General features: G+C 38.7%; 1 protein-coding gene across 13 annotated transcripts in view; it reads right to left on the reverse strand.

Moving 5' to 3' along the window:
• SHANK2 (SH3 and multiple ankyrin repeat domains 2) overlaps positions 1–17,997 on the reverse strand; it is a 498,212-nt gene that overhangs the window by 6,226 nt on the left and 473,989 nt on the right. For 9 of the 13 annotated variants that reach the window (XM_020782848.3, XM_072985920.2, XM_072985921.2 and 6 more), the window contains 2 exons: positions 16,462–16,573; positions 11,963–14,369 (listed from right to left, as the gene is read on the reverse strand). In XM_020782848.3, coding sequence (XP_020638507.3) covers positions 11,963–14,369; positions 16,462–16,573 — 2,519 coding nt within the window. Of the gene's footprint in view, positions 1–6,116; positions 6,145–11,962; positions 14,370–16,461; positions 16,574–17,997 lie in introns of all 13 variants that reach the window. The other 4 variants (XM_078383277.1, XM_072985922.2, XM_078383293.1 and 1 more) reach the window with 2 other exon arrangements.

A 17,997-nucleotide genomic window follows, 5' to 3' on the forward strand; every position in this document is an offset into this window, starting at 1 on the left:
TATTGATTGATTGATTGATTGATTGATTGATTGATTGATTGATTGATTGATTGATTGATTGATTGATTGATTGATTGATTGATTTGATTTATACCCCGCTTATCTGGTCTACTCGACCACTCTAGGCGGCTTCCAGTATAGGATAAAACAATAAAACACAAGAACATTACATAATCATTTGATACAGTTACAATAAAATAGAGTGAGAATAAAATAAAAAGGAATAGAAAAGAAATCAGGTATTGACTGGAGGGAAGGCCTGAATGTACAACCATGTTTTTAATTGGGTTTTAAAGATTCCCAGTGTAGGGGCTGCACAAATCTCTGAAGGGAGGTTGTTCCAGAGGCAAGGAGCCACCTCCAAGAAGGCCCAGTTTCATGTCTTTTCCTTCCGGGCCTCTCTCAGTGTCAGGCTCCTCAGCCTCACCTCCTGACTCGCACGGGTGATCCAGATAGACCTTGGTGGGAGCAGGCGTTCCGCCAAATATTGAGGACCTAAACCGTTTAGGGCCTTGTAAGTAAGCATTAAGACTTTGAAGTTGACGTGGAAACAGATGGGCAGCCAATGCAATGCAGCCAGAGTTGGAGAAATACGTTGGTATTTTCTCACTCCAGTGAGGAGTCTGGTCCCCACATTCTGCACCACCTGAATAACAGTAGGTTTACAAAAAAATGGCACAAAATGTGGAAAATGCCAGCCAAAAACATCTTTACAACTGCTCTGAGAAAGTAACTTTTAAAAATAACTAGAAAATATTAGCGAGAATCCTATTGTAGATTTATGGTGTAAGGGAGACTGTAAGGGACGTGGTGGCGCTGTGGTTTAAACCGCAGAAGCCTCTGTGCTGCAAGGTTAGAAGACCAGCAGTCGTAAGATCGAATCCATGCAACAGAGTGAGCCCCCGTCACTTGTTCCAGCTCCTGCCAACCTAGCAATTTGAAAGCATACAAAAATGAGAGTAGATGAATAGGTACCACCTTGGTCGGAAGGTAATGGCATTCCGTGTCTAGTTGCGCTGGCATTGTGACCACGGAAACTGTCTTCGGACAAACGCTGGCTCTATGGCTTGGAAACGGGATGAGCACCATGCCCTAGAGTCTGGTCTAAATGTAAAGAGGAATCTTTACCTTTACCCTAAGGGAGACTGTGTAAACCTTGGTGGCAATCTGCCACTCATTAACAAAGTACTGGCTGTATTTCCCAATGGCTGCTCAATCTCAAAATTGGGTGCACAATTGCAAGTGCAACACATACCTTGCTAATGAGCGGCAATTTACCACCGAGACTTATATCATCTCCCCTATGCAAGCATAAATTGTTAATAGGACTCTGGCCATTACTTCTTATACCTGTAGCAACCAATAAAATAAGTTAATTCCCATTCATTACATTTGGAAATGTAACTCTGTTATGCCTATTTCACATTTCAAAATCTTGCTACAAGCAACTGCAGAACTTGTAACTTCCATGCTCTCGCCATTACATCCCTATTGCATGTTGAGAGAGAAACCCAGTAACACAGCCCATTAATATGTTTAAAAAAGAAATCAAAATGAAACATACATCAAAAATATCAGATATATTAAAACATGCAAACAACAGTATAATCATAAGTTTCTTTCTATCAACTCTTAAAATTTAATTGATTAAATACATCTTTAAAGACATATAGCTAAATCCAGTTGTGAATCCTAAGTAGAGTAGACCCATTAATTAATATGATTAATTAACTTGATTTAGCAAGTTACATTCATTCAGTGGGTATACTGCAGCTGGGATTAAGAAGTGGATTTAGCACGTATATCCTTTAAAAAAAATTTTAAGTGGCTAAAATGACCTGTCATTTAAGCCTAATATTTATTTAACCAATTTCTTCTTTTCTATTGCTGCTTTCTGGTTTTTTTTAGCTATACTCTGCAGAGTAGTTAATTTTACAACAGCAAATCATTCCCAGGTGTTCACAATTAGTTCTATTCTGTTAGGCCAGGGGTTCCCAACCTTGGGTCCCCAGATGTTCTTGGACTACAAATCCCAGAAATTCTGCCCAGCATAGCTAGTTGAGAGTTTTAGTCCAAGAACACCTGGAGCCGAGGTTGGGAACCACGGTGCTAGGCTTTTGACTATACAGTATTTCCATCTAGATATTGAACATCCCTGCTGTCCCTCCACTCATAGATCTCAGAAATATAACTCTTAATAATTCAACAGATCAAATCCTTCTGCCTGTGATAATCTGCAGCCATAAACTGCCAACAATCCAATCTGGATTCCTCACTGCAGGCCAAAGTACTTTGGTGCATGACCAAGAAAGAATCCAAGTGGAGGCTTGTCAATTAGCAGCAATTTGTCACTGTTGGCCAATTCCCCACTCCCACTGCAGTCAGCAATATGTCTCACAAAGCTGTCTCAAAAACTGGTAAATCCTCCAGAAGAATGGAAGAGGAGGTACTCAGGGGCCTTAAAGAGAGGTGGGAAATGACAAAAATTGCACCTGCCTTTCTGTCAGTGGGACTCTTATAAATAGAACTCAGCTTGAAGGTGCTTCCATTGGTAGGATAAACTTTCTTTACCGAATCCAATGGTACTTCTACCACCTTCCTCCCCCTTTTTTGTCTCTCCCCTCCTCTTCTTCCCTCTCTTCTTTTCCTCCATCCACTCTGAGATTAGTCGGTGCAACTGGTTTTCTTTTTTTCTTTTCTTTTCTTTTCTTTTATGGTTATTGTTATTGGTTTTTATATTTCTATTTTCAATTTTGTTTTCAGTTTTACAAGTTGCACTCTGTTAAGGCTAGTGCTATGACACTAATGGGAGTGGGATGCAAAGTGAATAAATAATTAAATAAATAAGAAACAATTCTACTAAATCAATAAATATTTTAGAGTTTACATTTTAGTAAAGCTTTCTGGCCCAGATGTGCTTTAAAAAAAACCATCACTCTCACTGTCATCATCCCCATCACTATGAGCCAAAACATTGTTGGAAGGATCCACACTTCTCCTGATTTCTTGGCTCTTAGGGGAACCAGCTATTACTGGAACAATGATGTTTTTCATAATACCCTTGGAGGTGGAACTAGGGTTTTCTTTTAAAGGGGGGGATTATTATTATTTGCATACTACTGTAATTCTTAGGTACAAAGAAAGGGAATGACATGAAACACTTTCCACTGCCAAAGAGGGAAATATCTGTTTAGTTTTGAAAGTACCTTGCCTCTTTTGGCAGGAGAAATAGCAGCACATATGCCTGAAAAAAAATTATGTGGATTTCATTTTACATCCCAGTTACATTGTCGTTAATGTGAAGCAAACAGTGGACTACAGTTATTGATATACCATCTCATAACAAATCTTAGAAATCATTTACTCAGAAGATGATATATCAAGCAGAAATAATTGTATTAAACGACATTCAGACACAAGCTGTACTAAATTATATTTAACTGTGAGGCAAAAATCATTTAGAAATAATAAAATATTAAACTGAAGTATTTAAAACATTGATTGTGAGCAGTGAGGGGTAAAAGATTGCTTAGATGGTCAAATACATTGACTTCCATAGCTGAGAAAAATGAACTGAACAAATGACTGTTGTTTTTTTAAAGTAATATAAGATGACGAGAGATAAGAAAATGTTTTTACCCACATTTATTACAGATATTTGTGATGTCGGGAACTATATCGCCTGCAATTTAAAATCTTAGAAATATACAGGGTTTTACAGTATTTTCCCCCCTTTCATGTGACTGCCCTGATAGCAATACATCTTTTGTTGTCTCAGATTATTTCATAATTAATGTAATTGTTCAAAGCCATATGTGTTCATAGTCAAATCCGCTGCCCTGAATCTATTTAGCATAGCAAAGCAGTCTGCATTTTCAGAATACGCAGTGCAACTCCTAACTGTGTTTCTTTGTATGTGAATACTACAGAACACAACAGACACATTCTTTAGTATGTGAGGGGAAGACAGAGGAGCAGATCAGTTTTAGTCCAAGAATTCCCCTGAAAACCTAGCTGAGCAGCCTGGAGGTACTCCTGTATTTGTCTCTGAGTCTGGATGCTCAAGTTTTGACAGTGGCTAGGACTGCATGTGCACAGTTAAAACTAGTGTGTACGTTGCAACCATTCCTGGAGAGTTCTGATCTGGCCTCAGTGACACATGCATTAGCTGTATTACTGTATTACTGTAACACACTCTACATGGGGCTGCCCATGATAAGTGTCAGGAAACTTCAGTGGGTCCGAAACACAGCAGCCAGATTGCTAACCGGGGCTGGACACAGGAATGATACAACTCCACTGTCACAGCAGCTCCACTGGTTGCTGATCTGTTTCCAGGTACAATTCAAAGTGCTGGCTCTAACCTATGAAGCTCTAAATGGCTTGAGTCCAAGCTACCTCAAGGACCACATCTCCCTTTATGAGCCTGCTTGAGTGTTAAGATAATGAGGAGGTCTTATCCAGAAATATATCAGCTAGGCTAAAGAATTAAAGCAGCACACCAGTTGAGCCAAAATACTGGTGTTCACGTTCCAGTCTAAAGATCTGGCTCACTAAAATATTCTACGAAAATTCAGTTCAAAAGACTGGGAGTTTTGTAAAATTTAGGGAGCTTTTATCCTACATTACAGTTATAGAAGTCTGTAGATTAAAGGCGACACCATTTGACAGAGTGACATGAAAGGTGACAATAAACAGATTTTGGTTAAAAAATGACCTGTTTTAGGTAAAAGGCATCATTTACAACAGGGATGCCTCATATTTTGAATCACAGTTACAGTAAAGGCCACCAAATACAGCAAAATTCATTTTTCTGTAGACATGTATAAACTTGCAGTACAAAGCATTCTATAATTCTTTATGTACTTTATGATGAAGGGTAGTAGGTACAGAAATGTTAAGAGTGCTTGGCATTTGTGCTTTCAATCTATCTGGGAACTTTTTTTACAGTCTTTTAGCAAGGTCTTGAAACTGCAAGCTCATCCAAAGACTCTTTGAATTCAATAGTACAAAACCTCCTGTCAAGACTTGAATGTTTTATCCATCATTATGCTATTTTGCCAATAATTCTCCATGGTTTCAGACTTTTGGGGGTAGGGAATATAGCTTACGGATGTAAATGTTGGAATATCCAGATAAACCCCACCTCTCTCTCTCTCTCTCTCTCTCTCTCTGTGTGTGTGTGTGTGTGTGTGTGTGTGTCTGTCTGTCTGTCTGTCTGTCTGTCTGTCTGTCTGTCTGTGGGGGGGGAAGAGAAGAGAATGTGGAATGAGGAGGAAGACATAATGTGGAATGCGGAAATAATATTTGGGCATCGGAGTGAATCTGGAAAGTTTATATTTACTGGATCAGATCAAACCGGTGGTATAATAGATAAACATTTCCTGATCACATAGTCTAAATAACCTAACAGAGAAAAGCTGTCTTGTTGTAGTTGCTTTCAGTAATTATTTTATTTATACATTCCTATACATGCTCAATTGTAACTTTGGAACGTTCCACTTTCCAGCTATATAAGAGTAACCTATTCATTTATTCAGCGAGATTCGCTATACAGTATACCTACAATGTGATTCTCTGTGATCTCCTCTTTTGAAATCAATAAAGTTCATGATTATATTACTAAGATTCACTCTGTTCTCTTTAGTGACCCCTAGCCAGAGAACTAGGGGCCAATCTCTCCCAATATACCATCTAGAACAACTCCTATACTATTACATAAAATCATAGATATCATTGCCACATGCACAATACAATTTGGACTATGCATCCACTTTTGTCAGTATTTTCAGTGGGGATCAGGCATTATTTATCTTTCCTAATTTTATCATTTGGTACAATTCACTATAATGTTATTTATATTCTGTTATACGTGTACATCAATTGTAACCACAGTGCCACTGAGTGCCAATTAAACTTATGTAAGATAGCATGTAAGACTGAAGACCTAGAATTGGGAACAGCTACCACTTTTGTACAGAAGGATGTTTTAATTACAAATGAAAAACAAAACAAAAATTACAAATGTGATACAGTGCATGGTATAAAAAACAACAACAGTCAAAACCACAGAAGGTACAATATGGAGCAGTCTAGGCCTTTTGGTTGCCACTTACTTCTTGTCAATTCAGCATGACCCTTCTTCTGTTAACAGCAGTCATGAGAGCAAATAAAATGACAAAATGGAATGACTGAGACACTATAAATTACAAAACAAAGGCATCTGTAAAACTGGTGGAAAAACAACTAACAAGATGAAGTGATTTGTATGGAAACAACGTTGACTAAAAATATTTTAACTATCGATTTATTTATGAAATTCTATGCTTATCAAGTTTAGCAATGATAAATTCAAAATATCCCAGTGACTATCACAACCATTCTGATTCACCCTTCACTTACCTGAATGTGGCAAAACTGACACTGAGGCATGTGGTATAATAGGAATCCCTAGCATACAATCATGTGAAAAAGAAAGCACACCCTTTTTGAATTCTATGGTTTTACGTATTAGAACATAATAAAAATAATCTCATCTTTAGCAGATCTGAAAATTTAATAAATACAAGCTCAGAGGAACAACAACACATGACATATTACAGCGTGCCATCATTCATTTTACAAAAATAAAGCCAAAATTAAGAAATCATGAGAGAAGTACACCCTTACTGCTTCCATAGGAATTGAGGCTAAGTAGCAGCCAGATCCTGCTAACCAAGTGCCCTTGAGTAACTGATCATCAGCAAGTGTGACCACCTCTATAAAACTCAAAGTTTTAGCAGTTTACTAGCCTGCAACATTCAGGTGTGTGTTAACACAATGCCAAGGCAGAAACACAACGGTAATGATCATAAAGAGGCTGTTCATCAATCTGGGAAGGGTTAGAAGGCCATTTCCAAACAATTTAAAGTCCATCATTCCACAGAGAGGAAAATTATTTACAAGTGGAAAACATTCAAAACAGTTGCCAATTTTCCCAGGAGTGGACATCCATACAAATTTACCCCAGGGTCAAACCATACAATGCTCAGAGAAATTGCAAAAAAACCAAGAGTTACATCTCAGACTGTACAGGACTCAGTTGGCATGTGAAATGTTACTATTTATGACAATACAATTACAAAAAGACTGAACAAGTATGATTTATTTGTAAGGGTTGCCAGGAGAAAACCTCTTCTCTCTAAAAAGAACATGACAGCACGGCTTAGGTTTGCAAAGTTTCATCTGGACAAACCACAAGACTTCCAGAACAATGTCCTTTGGACAGATAAGGCCCAAGTTGAGATGTTTGGCCAAAATGCATGGCACCACATTTGGCGAAAACCAAACACAGCATATCACCTCATACCAACTGTCCAGCACAGAGGTGGAGGGAGTGATTATTTGGGCTTTTTTTTTTTTGGAGCCACAGGACCTGGGCACCTTGTAGCCACTGAGTTGCCCATGAACTCCTCTGTATACAAAAGTATGCTAGAGTGAAGCCACCTAATCAAACAGCTAAAGCTTAGCTGAAACTGGGTCATGCAACAAGACAATTATCCCAAACAATCCAGCAAATCTACAACACAATAGCTGAAAAAGAAAATAATCAAGGTATTGCAATGGCTCAGAGTAAAAGTCCATACTTCAACCCAAATGAAATGCTGTGGTGGGATCTTAAAAGAGCTCTGTATAAACTAATGCCTCAGTGAACTGAAGCAATGTTGTAAACAAGAGTGGGCCAAAATTTCTCCACAACAATGTGAGAGACTGATAAAGTCATACAGAAAACGATTACTTCACATTACTGCTACTAAAGGTGGTTCTACAAGCTATTGAATTATAAGGGTGTAATTAATTTTTCACACATGACTTACAGTATTTGTTTGTTTGTTTATTCGTTCGTTCAATTTCTATCCCATTCCCATTAGTGCCAAGGCTTTTTCCATTTTGGATTTATTTTTGTAAAATAAATCCTGACAGTGTATGTCATGTGTTGCTCGTCAGAGATTGTGTTTACCTAATTTTCAGACCTGTTAAGGACCAGATGGTTTTTTATTATGTCTTGATATGTAAAACCATAGAATCCAAAGAGGGTGTACTTTCTTTTTCACATGTCTGTACATCAGTGAGAGTTGGAAGAACACAATCTACTCTGAAAGGGACAATCACTTAACATTTTCACATTAGTAACACTGCAGCTAAAGCCTTATTGCTTTTGTACTTTAAAGCAGCAACACCATTAGCCAACCTCCAGGAAAAATGGATGTTGGTTCTATCACAACTGTAAAAACATTGGGGTTTCCTTCTTTTATTTTTCACTGACACTTGCTTTATACTACTGATACTGTCATTATTCATTTGAATCTTTATGTTGCTCAGCAACCTTCTCATTCAAAGACAAATTAAACAGTAAACCATTTTACTATTTAATTTGGGGCATGGGAATTCAACAAGGAAATTTGGGGGAATTTTTTTTTGTCATTGTTGTGTTTCCAAAATTAGCAAAAAGCAACAAATTTAGGTGCCGGTGGGTTCAGGGAGGCAATAGTCTTTGGAGGTTGACCACCCCTGATTTATGGATTGAATTTAGCTATGGAATTCATTCATCCTTTTGGTTATATATAACTAATGAACTATTTTGGTTCTGAAGAACAAGAATAGCATCAACATATTATGCATATACCTCCGAGCACAAACAGTTATCTGGAACAGTTATTTCACATTTATGCAATATTTACTCAACAATCTCCTTGATGTTTTATAGAGCAACAGAATTTTTTTACATTTGACTTTTTATTTTACAAATCTATTGCTAAAGAAACAACATTAAGACAAAGAGAAAACCATTTTGCAAATGAATCTGGACAACAGATGAGTAAAATACAATTTTAAAAATAAAATAGAGTATGCTGCACATTTTGTTTACTGGCTGAAATCTTGTTCATGCAAACTTCACAGCATAAGGCTGATGACTTCACCAGCCAGGACAATTTTTGGAAACCTGGAGGTGGGTGCTGAGGGACAGGGGATGGAAGTCCTTAATTATAAAAAAATTGCTACAGCTGGCAAAATCATCCCAGCAGCAGCTGTTTTTAGTAATTAAAGACTTTCTCCTCCCATCCCTCAACTCACATGGGTCTGTGACAATGAAAGGGATTACCTGGGATACATAGGGCCTCAGAACAGAATGGGAAACTGTTTAATTTCCCCAAAATTGCCTGGTTGATGTCAACATCATTCTTTCAATAGGTAACTAATATGAAAAGAGTTTTAACCACTGTTTGATTTTTGAGTTGGATTGATAAGTGGAAAGAAAGGACAAGTAAGGACTAAAATGAGGATCTCATATAAAACTGGGTGTCTATTTTTAGGCAGCCTCATTTACAGTTGAGATGTTTATTGGGCAGTAACTGGCTCAACAGAGTTCAGAGTTCATTCCCAAAATAACATGTGATGGAGGAGCATCATATGGAGGCCTGTATCATACACTGCTTTCTCTTCTGTATGATTTCTATTGTGATTTTGAGGGGGGGGGGAATCACGAACATTGGGCATATGTTCCTATCAGCTTCCCTGTGGGATACATCTCTATCACATAAGATGTATGGTATAGTGGAAAAGTGTTGTGCCACTTTTTATTTTTATTTTCAACCACATAAAACCCATCATTCGCTGGAACCATACTGGTGTTCATGCAATGTTTGCTTAACTTGTGATGGCTAACTGATGGAGGTTCCTGGGCATGTCTTGGTTGTAACTGGGCAAGTCATCCATGGCTGAGGCATACTGCAGCACCTTCCTAATTAGCTGCAACTGGTCATGGCAAATAATGCAAATTTTATATGAACACTAGTAAGATTCTGCCCTCTGTCTAGTAAGTCTTGCCTATGACCCTGCTAATACACCTGGCCACAGAGGTTGAGAGTTCAATCTCCCTCCCCTGTGCTCTTGGATGAAAAAAGTCAGACTGTCTAGCTTTTGACAAGCCTCAGGGCACCCCCAGAAGAAGGGAATAATAAACTATTACTGATACTTTATACCTAGAAAATCCTGGAGTTACCATGGAGGCAATTACTTGATGACAAGTAATTATTATTATTATGTACAACGGTCAAAATCCTGTTCATGATGCAAACTGGACAGTGTTATCCTCTGGCACCTGTAACAGTTAATTAAGTTTAATTAAAAGCTTCATATCCCCATAACTTCCAGGTTCCAAGGGTCCTTAGGGCTGCTTTTGAGCCTTGAGATGGAGGGGGGAGCCTTTAATAGTATTTAAAAAAAACATTACTGGATTGATTGAATAGTCCTGACACTGCCAGCTGTGATTCAGCACCAGATCATGAAGTCATTCAGTTTGCGCTGTGTAATTATGTGAACAGGATTTTGACCAATGTCTGCTTTCATATATCATTATAATTCTCTTCTTTCTCAGGTTACTGTTTTACCAGGCCAAAATAAGTATCATTATTGGATAACACAGCCACTTGAACAATCTATTCTAAAGGCTCAGGAAATGTTACATCAGCTTCAGGAATATGTATGGCAGATCCTGATTTCCAGCACTGATTGTACAGTGTTAGCTATGTCATCTTTAATAGTTGGGAAGGGAATAGAAATTGTTACTGTTATGTGGGGCATTTTTAGCATGTAGCTGAATACAAAATGTGCAGCTGGAAAAAACTATGCAGTTGGAGCAATAGAGGAAAAATAAGTGGCTATAATCCCTTTTCCTAATAATGAAGATATAATTACATAATATGACAAGACTAACTTAATAAGGGATAACTTCACTCCTTCTGTGATTTAATCATAATTTTAGTTACTTTTATAGTTAAGTAAACTTTGGACAGCCATATAATTATAAATGCGGAAGGATGTTACATAGTTCACGTGTTGCCACCGTGTTCTCCAGCATGGGTGACAACTGTGACAGGGGTGTTTTATACCACAGGCAAGCAGCTTGCAGCTTCGTTTGAAAACTAGTAACTAAAAAGTTAAACAGTTTAATTACTTTTGAGAAACATGCTAGGAACAAGCTACTGTTTTTCAAAAACTGAAATGACAATGGTAATTGCTTTTGAAGGGTTGTGCAGGTATAACTATGTTACATTTAAACAGCAACTTAGAAGGGTCTGAGGGAACCTCATTATACCTTTAGAAAAGGCTGAAGGCCAGATTCCATTGCTACTTTTCTCCAAAGAGAACTAACAGACCAAACCATGAATCATTAATTATGCTCGTTTTACTGAAATGCCTGAAACAACTTGATTTTTAAAGCAGATTATATTTCATTTACACATCTTCTTGTTTTCAAACGGTGATGTCCATGCTATAAATAAATATCTCCAGGACGAAGAAGATCTGATATTTCAGAAAAAGCAAACTACAGTGGGAAATGTGCACTGCCAATATATCTCTATCTATCTATCTATCTATCTATCTATCTATCTATCTATCTATCTATCTATCTATCTATCTATCTATCTATCTATCTATCTATCTATCTATCTATCTATCTATCTATCTATCTATCTATCTATCTATCTATCTATCTATCTATCTATCTATCTATCTATCTATCTATCTATCTATCTATCTATCTATTACTAAGAAATAAAAGCAAGGTACTGGCTGGGAACCAAAGAGCCTAACATGTCACTGGGGGGAAAAACCACCTTGTACATGAGAATGTGATGTTGTTGGATCCTCAAGAGTGGTTTTTGGATAGTGTGATTGTAGCAGGAAGCCTCCAAAACATCATATGAGTCCCTTCGGCTCCCAGCAATTATACTATAAACAAAACATTTAAACATATCATATACAAAAATAGAAGGAGAATGTCATGCATTTAACTCTGCAGATTGTTAAGAAAAATAACACCATTAAAGCATTATCATCATGCATTTTAGCAGTGCTGCTTTGATGAACACAAACCGGAAGTATTATAAAAAGTAATTATGTAAAATATTTCATTTACCTTGCACTAAGACATGCTGTTTTTGTTCCTGTGGGTGACTCCAATCCTTCCCCTGGCTTTGAAGATTTCTCCCTGTTCATCTGCTGCAGTATTGAGTTCAATTCACTAATAACATTCGCCTTTGGGCCTGAGAGAACTGGGCTTTTAACCTCTGTTACATCACCCCATAGCTTTGAGGTCCTTTGCTGTACAACTTTAGCCATACTGGGCTGTGCACTGATGGGAGGTGGGGGTGGAGCAGGTGGAGGAATAACAAAACTATCGACAGTTTCTTCAATTAGCGCATCCTTGTAAAGTGCATTGCTTTTGTTGATTATGGGCTTCATTTTTGGCTTAGGAGGTACTGGGGGTTTGTCCACCAGAAATGTTTGCCCATCTGCATAGACAGTACAAGTATCCAAGTTCTCGCCACCTTCAGAGGACAAGGTAGAGATGCTGGACACAGTTGAGATAGTGCTGGTTGTCTCTAGGTGATGGTCACTACTACTTCGACTGTCCACCTCTTCAATCCCAGAGTCAGTGACATTATCAAAATGTTCAGGAGGTGGTAAAAATGAGGCAGGCAAACAGTTTGAAAGACCCACTGGCTTCTTACTGTCTATTGAATTTGAGGGTTGAATGGTGTTAAAGGAAGCTGATGGAGTTCCATTTTTCCTCTGTTTGAGTAAGTCTGTTAGGGCAGAGCTCGGAACTGAAGGGTCATCGGGGATGTCAAAACTGTTAGCAAATTCCAAAGGAGGAGGTAATGGCTCAGTAAAGATGAAATCTTCATCCAGATCAACAGACGCTAAAGGAGGTGGAGGAATGCGAAATGGTAAAATGATAGGCTCATCAACAGAGCCAACAGCTACAATAGTTTTGCAGGGAGATGGTGGTGGCTCAGGCATGGCAGTATCATCTAGTCCACTCTCTGTTGTTTCTGTACTTTCCTGTACCTCTGGTGGAGACTTTTCAGCATTCACATCCATTTCAGCATTTTCTGCTTCACTTTCAGGCATATCACTAGATTGTGTTGTATCTACTGTATGAACCATCAGCAAACCTGCTGACTTCTGTTGTGACGTATCCACAATATTTATTAGCATGTTCTTTTTCTCTTCTGGCCTCCGCTCTTTCACCATATCCGTCTCATATTTGTTCTCTGTCTCCTGCCTTCTCAGAGGACCTCGCACATTTTGCCTAGCAATTGTAGCTGTCACAGGGAATGTAGTTTCAATATTAGATCTCATCTTTGTATCAATGTAAAGGGGTTTATTAAGGTCTGCTTTGCCAGATTCGCCTTTTCCTGGAATCTGCTGGGTTTGTTCTTTCATCGCTCTATCTCTGGCCGAAAGGGCAAGGGCTAAAGGTGAATTTGGATCCAGTAATTTCCCTGTGAGTGGATGAACATAGTTATCCAAACTGGACATACCAGCATTCTGTGTTGCCAATGCATTGTTTTCGGAACCAACTGTTGTTTGGGCTGTAGAGTTTGGTATCCTTGCATCACTCTGATTACTTGGTTCACTATTATTAAAAACATTTTCAGACTCTCTAGGTGCTGGGATAGGAGACGGTGATACAAGCTGCCTAAAGCTGTCTTCATGACTAAACATTCCCTCATCGCTAAATTTAGACTGTCTCATACGTGGTGTTGGAGGTGTTAGCCCAACATCCTCATCTCCCAAATCTGTGGAAAGGAAAGCTGGAGAATTACGCCTGGCTTCTAACCTTTTCTCCCTGTCTCTCACTGCTCCAGCAATGGCTGCTGCAAATGGACTACTGCCAGTCAAATTATCTTCAGGTCTGAGCTGTCCTGGTTGCTCTGAAGACTGTGGGTCAATTTCCATGCTGCTTCCTTGACTACTTTTCCCACTACTGCTGGTAGATGGCTCTTTAACAATGATGGTGGGAATCGGAATGGAGCAGGTTTTTTCTGGACTATCCTCTACATTAGATTGTTTCACTAGCATTCCCTTCCGTCTCGCTGGCTTGGCTGGGACATAGACTGCTTTGCTTGCTATTTTTCCAACTTCAGAATATGGGTTTTCCGGCATATGACCTCTCTTGTTTCTGAAGCTTGCCTGAGTTGCGGCGTTTCTGCTATATAAGTCCTCAGAATCTAGAGAATAACGGTCCATCTCTCTCCGGTAATATATGCCTTTATCCCTTATCACTGTCCCCATGTTTTCAGATCTACCTGTAAGAGCTATCTTTGGACCTGAATTCTGATTAAAGGCAGGTTTAATTGTTCCATATATTCTAGTCACTGGAGATTTGGGAGAGTTGTAAAGAGAAGGAGGTGGCGGTGATGGAGGTAAAGACTGTGGTGGAGGAGGGATATCTTCAGATGTGTCTGGCATGGATAGACTTCTAGTAAATTTTAGCATGGGGGGAGCCAAAAATTGTCGCTCTTCCTCTGTTATCCCTTTAAAAAAATCACAAGCTATAATGTTTAATTTGCCCTTGTATTTTATCATCCACTGTCACCAATGACACTGTAAATAGGGAACATCAAATACATGTACTATGCGCTGTATAGTTTTAGAATATGCCTACACTAGTGCTCCTCTTCATCAGATCTTAACTTCATACTTTGATTGCCTCAAGTGTTGTTCTGCTGCTTTTCATTACATACATGCACAAAAAAATTATGCATCCTAAAGGTAGTAGAGTTATTCCACACTGTGGATAAAAGGAGCAAGGATTGTGGAAGACTGGAAAACAGAGGGAGAACACTTAATGAACATTTGTAAGCAAGCAGCTATGCATGAAATAAAACAAAATATTTCTGTGTGAATAAACAGAATGGCAAAGGAGGAATTATGCAACGTTTGGCCAAATTAGGAATATTGCAGTAAAGTTGCTAACTGTTACATGAGCTAATAAATCTCATGGTGGAAAGCTAGAAGTGGAGCACTAATCAGGATAGGACATGGCATAAAGCGTTGACTTTGCCAGCTACTTGTGATACTGTAGAGTGCAAATACGAAAACCTAGTGTTTCCAGAGATATGCTCTTTCCACATATAACTTCAGAAAACAACAAAAGCAGCAGCAGTAGTAGCAGCAGGAGCAACAAAAACAGCTGCAATAACAACAGCAGCAGCAACAACAACATGTGTCTTTTTGTCTGTTTGAGCCAAGACCATGAAACATAGGACCTCACACTTGACATGCATATGAAAAGGATTCCAGGAGTTTACAACTTGGGATTTTTAGAGTTTAAAAGTTTTTGATTAATCACAACGTCTCAGTGTGTTTTAAGGGCTACATATTATCTTCAGTCACAAGGTAGAAGACTTCCCTAACAAGTGCGTAACTGTGCAGTTGATGCTACTGAAAACATGTGCGAGTAGACCAGGGGGCAAAGAGTTTTTCCTTTGCCCCAGCTGGAGAATAGCCATTCCATGAGTAGGGAATGGGAAGGGTATTTCCTTCAAGAGGCTGCATGTCTGCAACAAAGTAGGGGGGGTATAGCTAGGACTAATAGCAGACATTGATTCACTAAGACAGCTTGCATATCATGCCTCCAATTCCAACAGCTACATAACTTTGTTTGAAGGCTTTTATGTGTTAAACTAAGGGCCATTCCAACCTGTGCAAACACAGGTACTTCCCCTAGCATTTAAGATAAGAATTTTCACAATTCATCTTGATTACAAACAATCACTAAAAGGGAAGCTTGAGCCTTGCTTCCGTGCATAATGATGCTTCTTTTCAGACACTTCATGCCATTCCTAGCTGGACAAAAACAGCATGTACAGTAGCAAAAGATTTTCCAGAAAAAGTATTTTCATTCAGCAACATAATACTTTGATTATTTCTATTTAATATATATGTGTTTATTATATGATCACATCATCTCTATAATAAAGGGATCATTAGTAAAAGATAGAGCGTATGAGTTTTTAAAGCTAACTGCCATTACTTTCAGCTAAAAATATTGCCATATTTTAACTCTACAAAGAGTTTTTAAATCATAGCTCTAAAGCATAGAACTATTTCATTTTTCAACAATGAATTATGCAGCTTTTGGCAACAGGCACATTCTTTTTGTCATTAAATGCTAAAGTTAAAACATGAACTTAAAAGCTCTAATAAAAAAAACCTAGAAGTGGTCATTACAATCCTAAACCCTCTTGAAACATACAAATATAGCTACTTTTGACTAACGGAACACATACATTAAAAGAACTGAATTCAATTTGTATTGGTTTTGAGAATTCCTAATAGGCATGATTTGCCTTTTGTCACTTTATTAATGCTTATTTTCCATTTCAAAATCGTGTTTTATACATTGTTATATGATTAACTAAATTTACTACAATGGGGAACTATTCAAGTTATAGTTAGTTACTAAACATTAAATTATACATTGTAATAAATTGACAAGGTGTTCTCATGTCATGGCCAACCAATGGAGGCAATCTGATCAAGGCTCAAAGTCAATTAAAGATTAAATGCATTATAAGCAAAAGAAGGATCTAATCAGGATAGACCCAGAAAGTGACACTTTACCTATTGATTTTTGACGTCTTACTGTACCTCGTGGTACACCCAGAAATGGGCCTTGCGAACTCCCAGGTACTGTAGGTGGCATCACAGCAATCCCTTGCCTGTCATACATGGACTAAAAACAAAACAAATAATTATTTATGTGTGAGCACAACTGTGTGTCATTTCAAATCGTGTTTTATTCTCATCTGTAGATACACTCTACCTCATACCTTTACTGCAGCTCCCTCACCATTCTGGAAATGTGTGCATTTCTGACTATCTGGTTAGAGCCACAAACTCCACATTAAGGATCACTGGAACAATATCAACAATGTGATAAGTAAAGATGTAATCTGCTCTAGCTAGTTGGTGGAGAATATGACTATTACTAGTAGCAGCATAAATACAGTGGTGCCTCGCACAGCGAGGTGTGCTGTGCGAAAGCATCGCCGTGTGAAAGCATCGTTGAACCAGGCAGGAAAAGCCATTGGAACGCATTAAACATGGTTTAATGTGTTCCAATTGGGCCGAATACTCACCGTTCAGCGATGCTTCCCTATGGCCGGCAGCCATTTTCGCGCCCTCCCCTCGCTTTACGAGGGCACGAAAACGCTGCGCGCGGCCATTTTGGGGCTTCCGGCGGCCATTTTGTAGCCGCGGAACAGCTGATCGGCGGGTCGCAAAGCAAAGGTCGGTAAGCGAACCGCTTACCGACCTTCGCTCTGCGATTTTCGCCCATTGGGGCCGTCGCTCTGCGATCACATTAGCGATCAAAAAAACGTCCCCGTAGAGCAAATTCATCGCTCTACGGGGCGCTCGTTGTGCGAGGCACCACTGTACTTCTACAGAACATATTGAGAACTACAATGAAAAAGATAGCATGTTGCCTGGGTTAAAGTTTCATTTCAGATAATGTGTGGAAATATGGCAAAGGCACATAAGATACTCAACAACCATTCCTCTAAGTAGGGCTCTCAGAGTCTTCAGGGCTGTAACTCTGAAGATCCCAATTAAATATCAATAGCATAGTGTTTGGTGATGAAACACTGTAGGTCAAAATATTTAGGGGGAACCAAGCTCTGAAACAATGCATCTTGCCCAAGGCTATCCAGGCTGGTTCATCTTCCAGGAGGCACAATGGTGAATCAAACTCCAAAAGATTCAGCCAACTTCAGAACAACTTTAATCACAGCATACCTACTTTTATGCAATAGGTAACAGGTAAGACTGTGATTGTAGAAAGTTATGTGTGAATTTTGGAAGAGGAGGGGAAACTATGCATATTGTTGTAGTTTAGTTCTTAGGTCATGTCCGACTCTTAGTGACCCCATGGACCAGAGCACGCCAAGCCCTCCTGTCTTCCACTGTCTCCAGGAGTGGAACTATGCATATATCCAGAGGTTTCTACTGCAGTGGTTCACACTGTTGAATGTATGAGTACATTTCATTTTAAAATCAAGTTTAGCTCTTTGGTAGCCATGGGAGAAATACCTTTCATTATTCTCTGCCACATGCATTGTGACTCAAGAATAATTTTTTCAAAAAAAGCATTTCAAT

This window comes from Pogona vitticeps, chromosome 1 (genome assembly GCF_051106095.1).
Source record: "Pogona vitticeps strain Pit_001003342236 chromosome 1, PviZW2.1, whole genome shotgun sequence".
Classification (NCBI taxonomy): domain Eukaryota; kingdom Metazoa; phylum Chordata; class Lepidosauria; order Squamata; family Agamidae; genus Pogona; species Pogona vitticeps.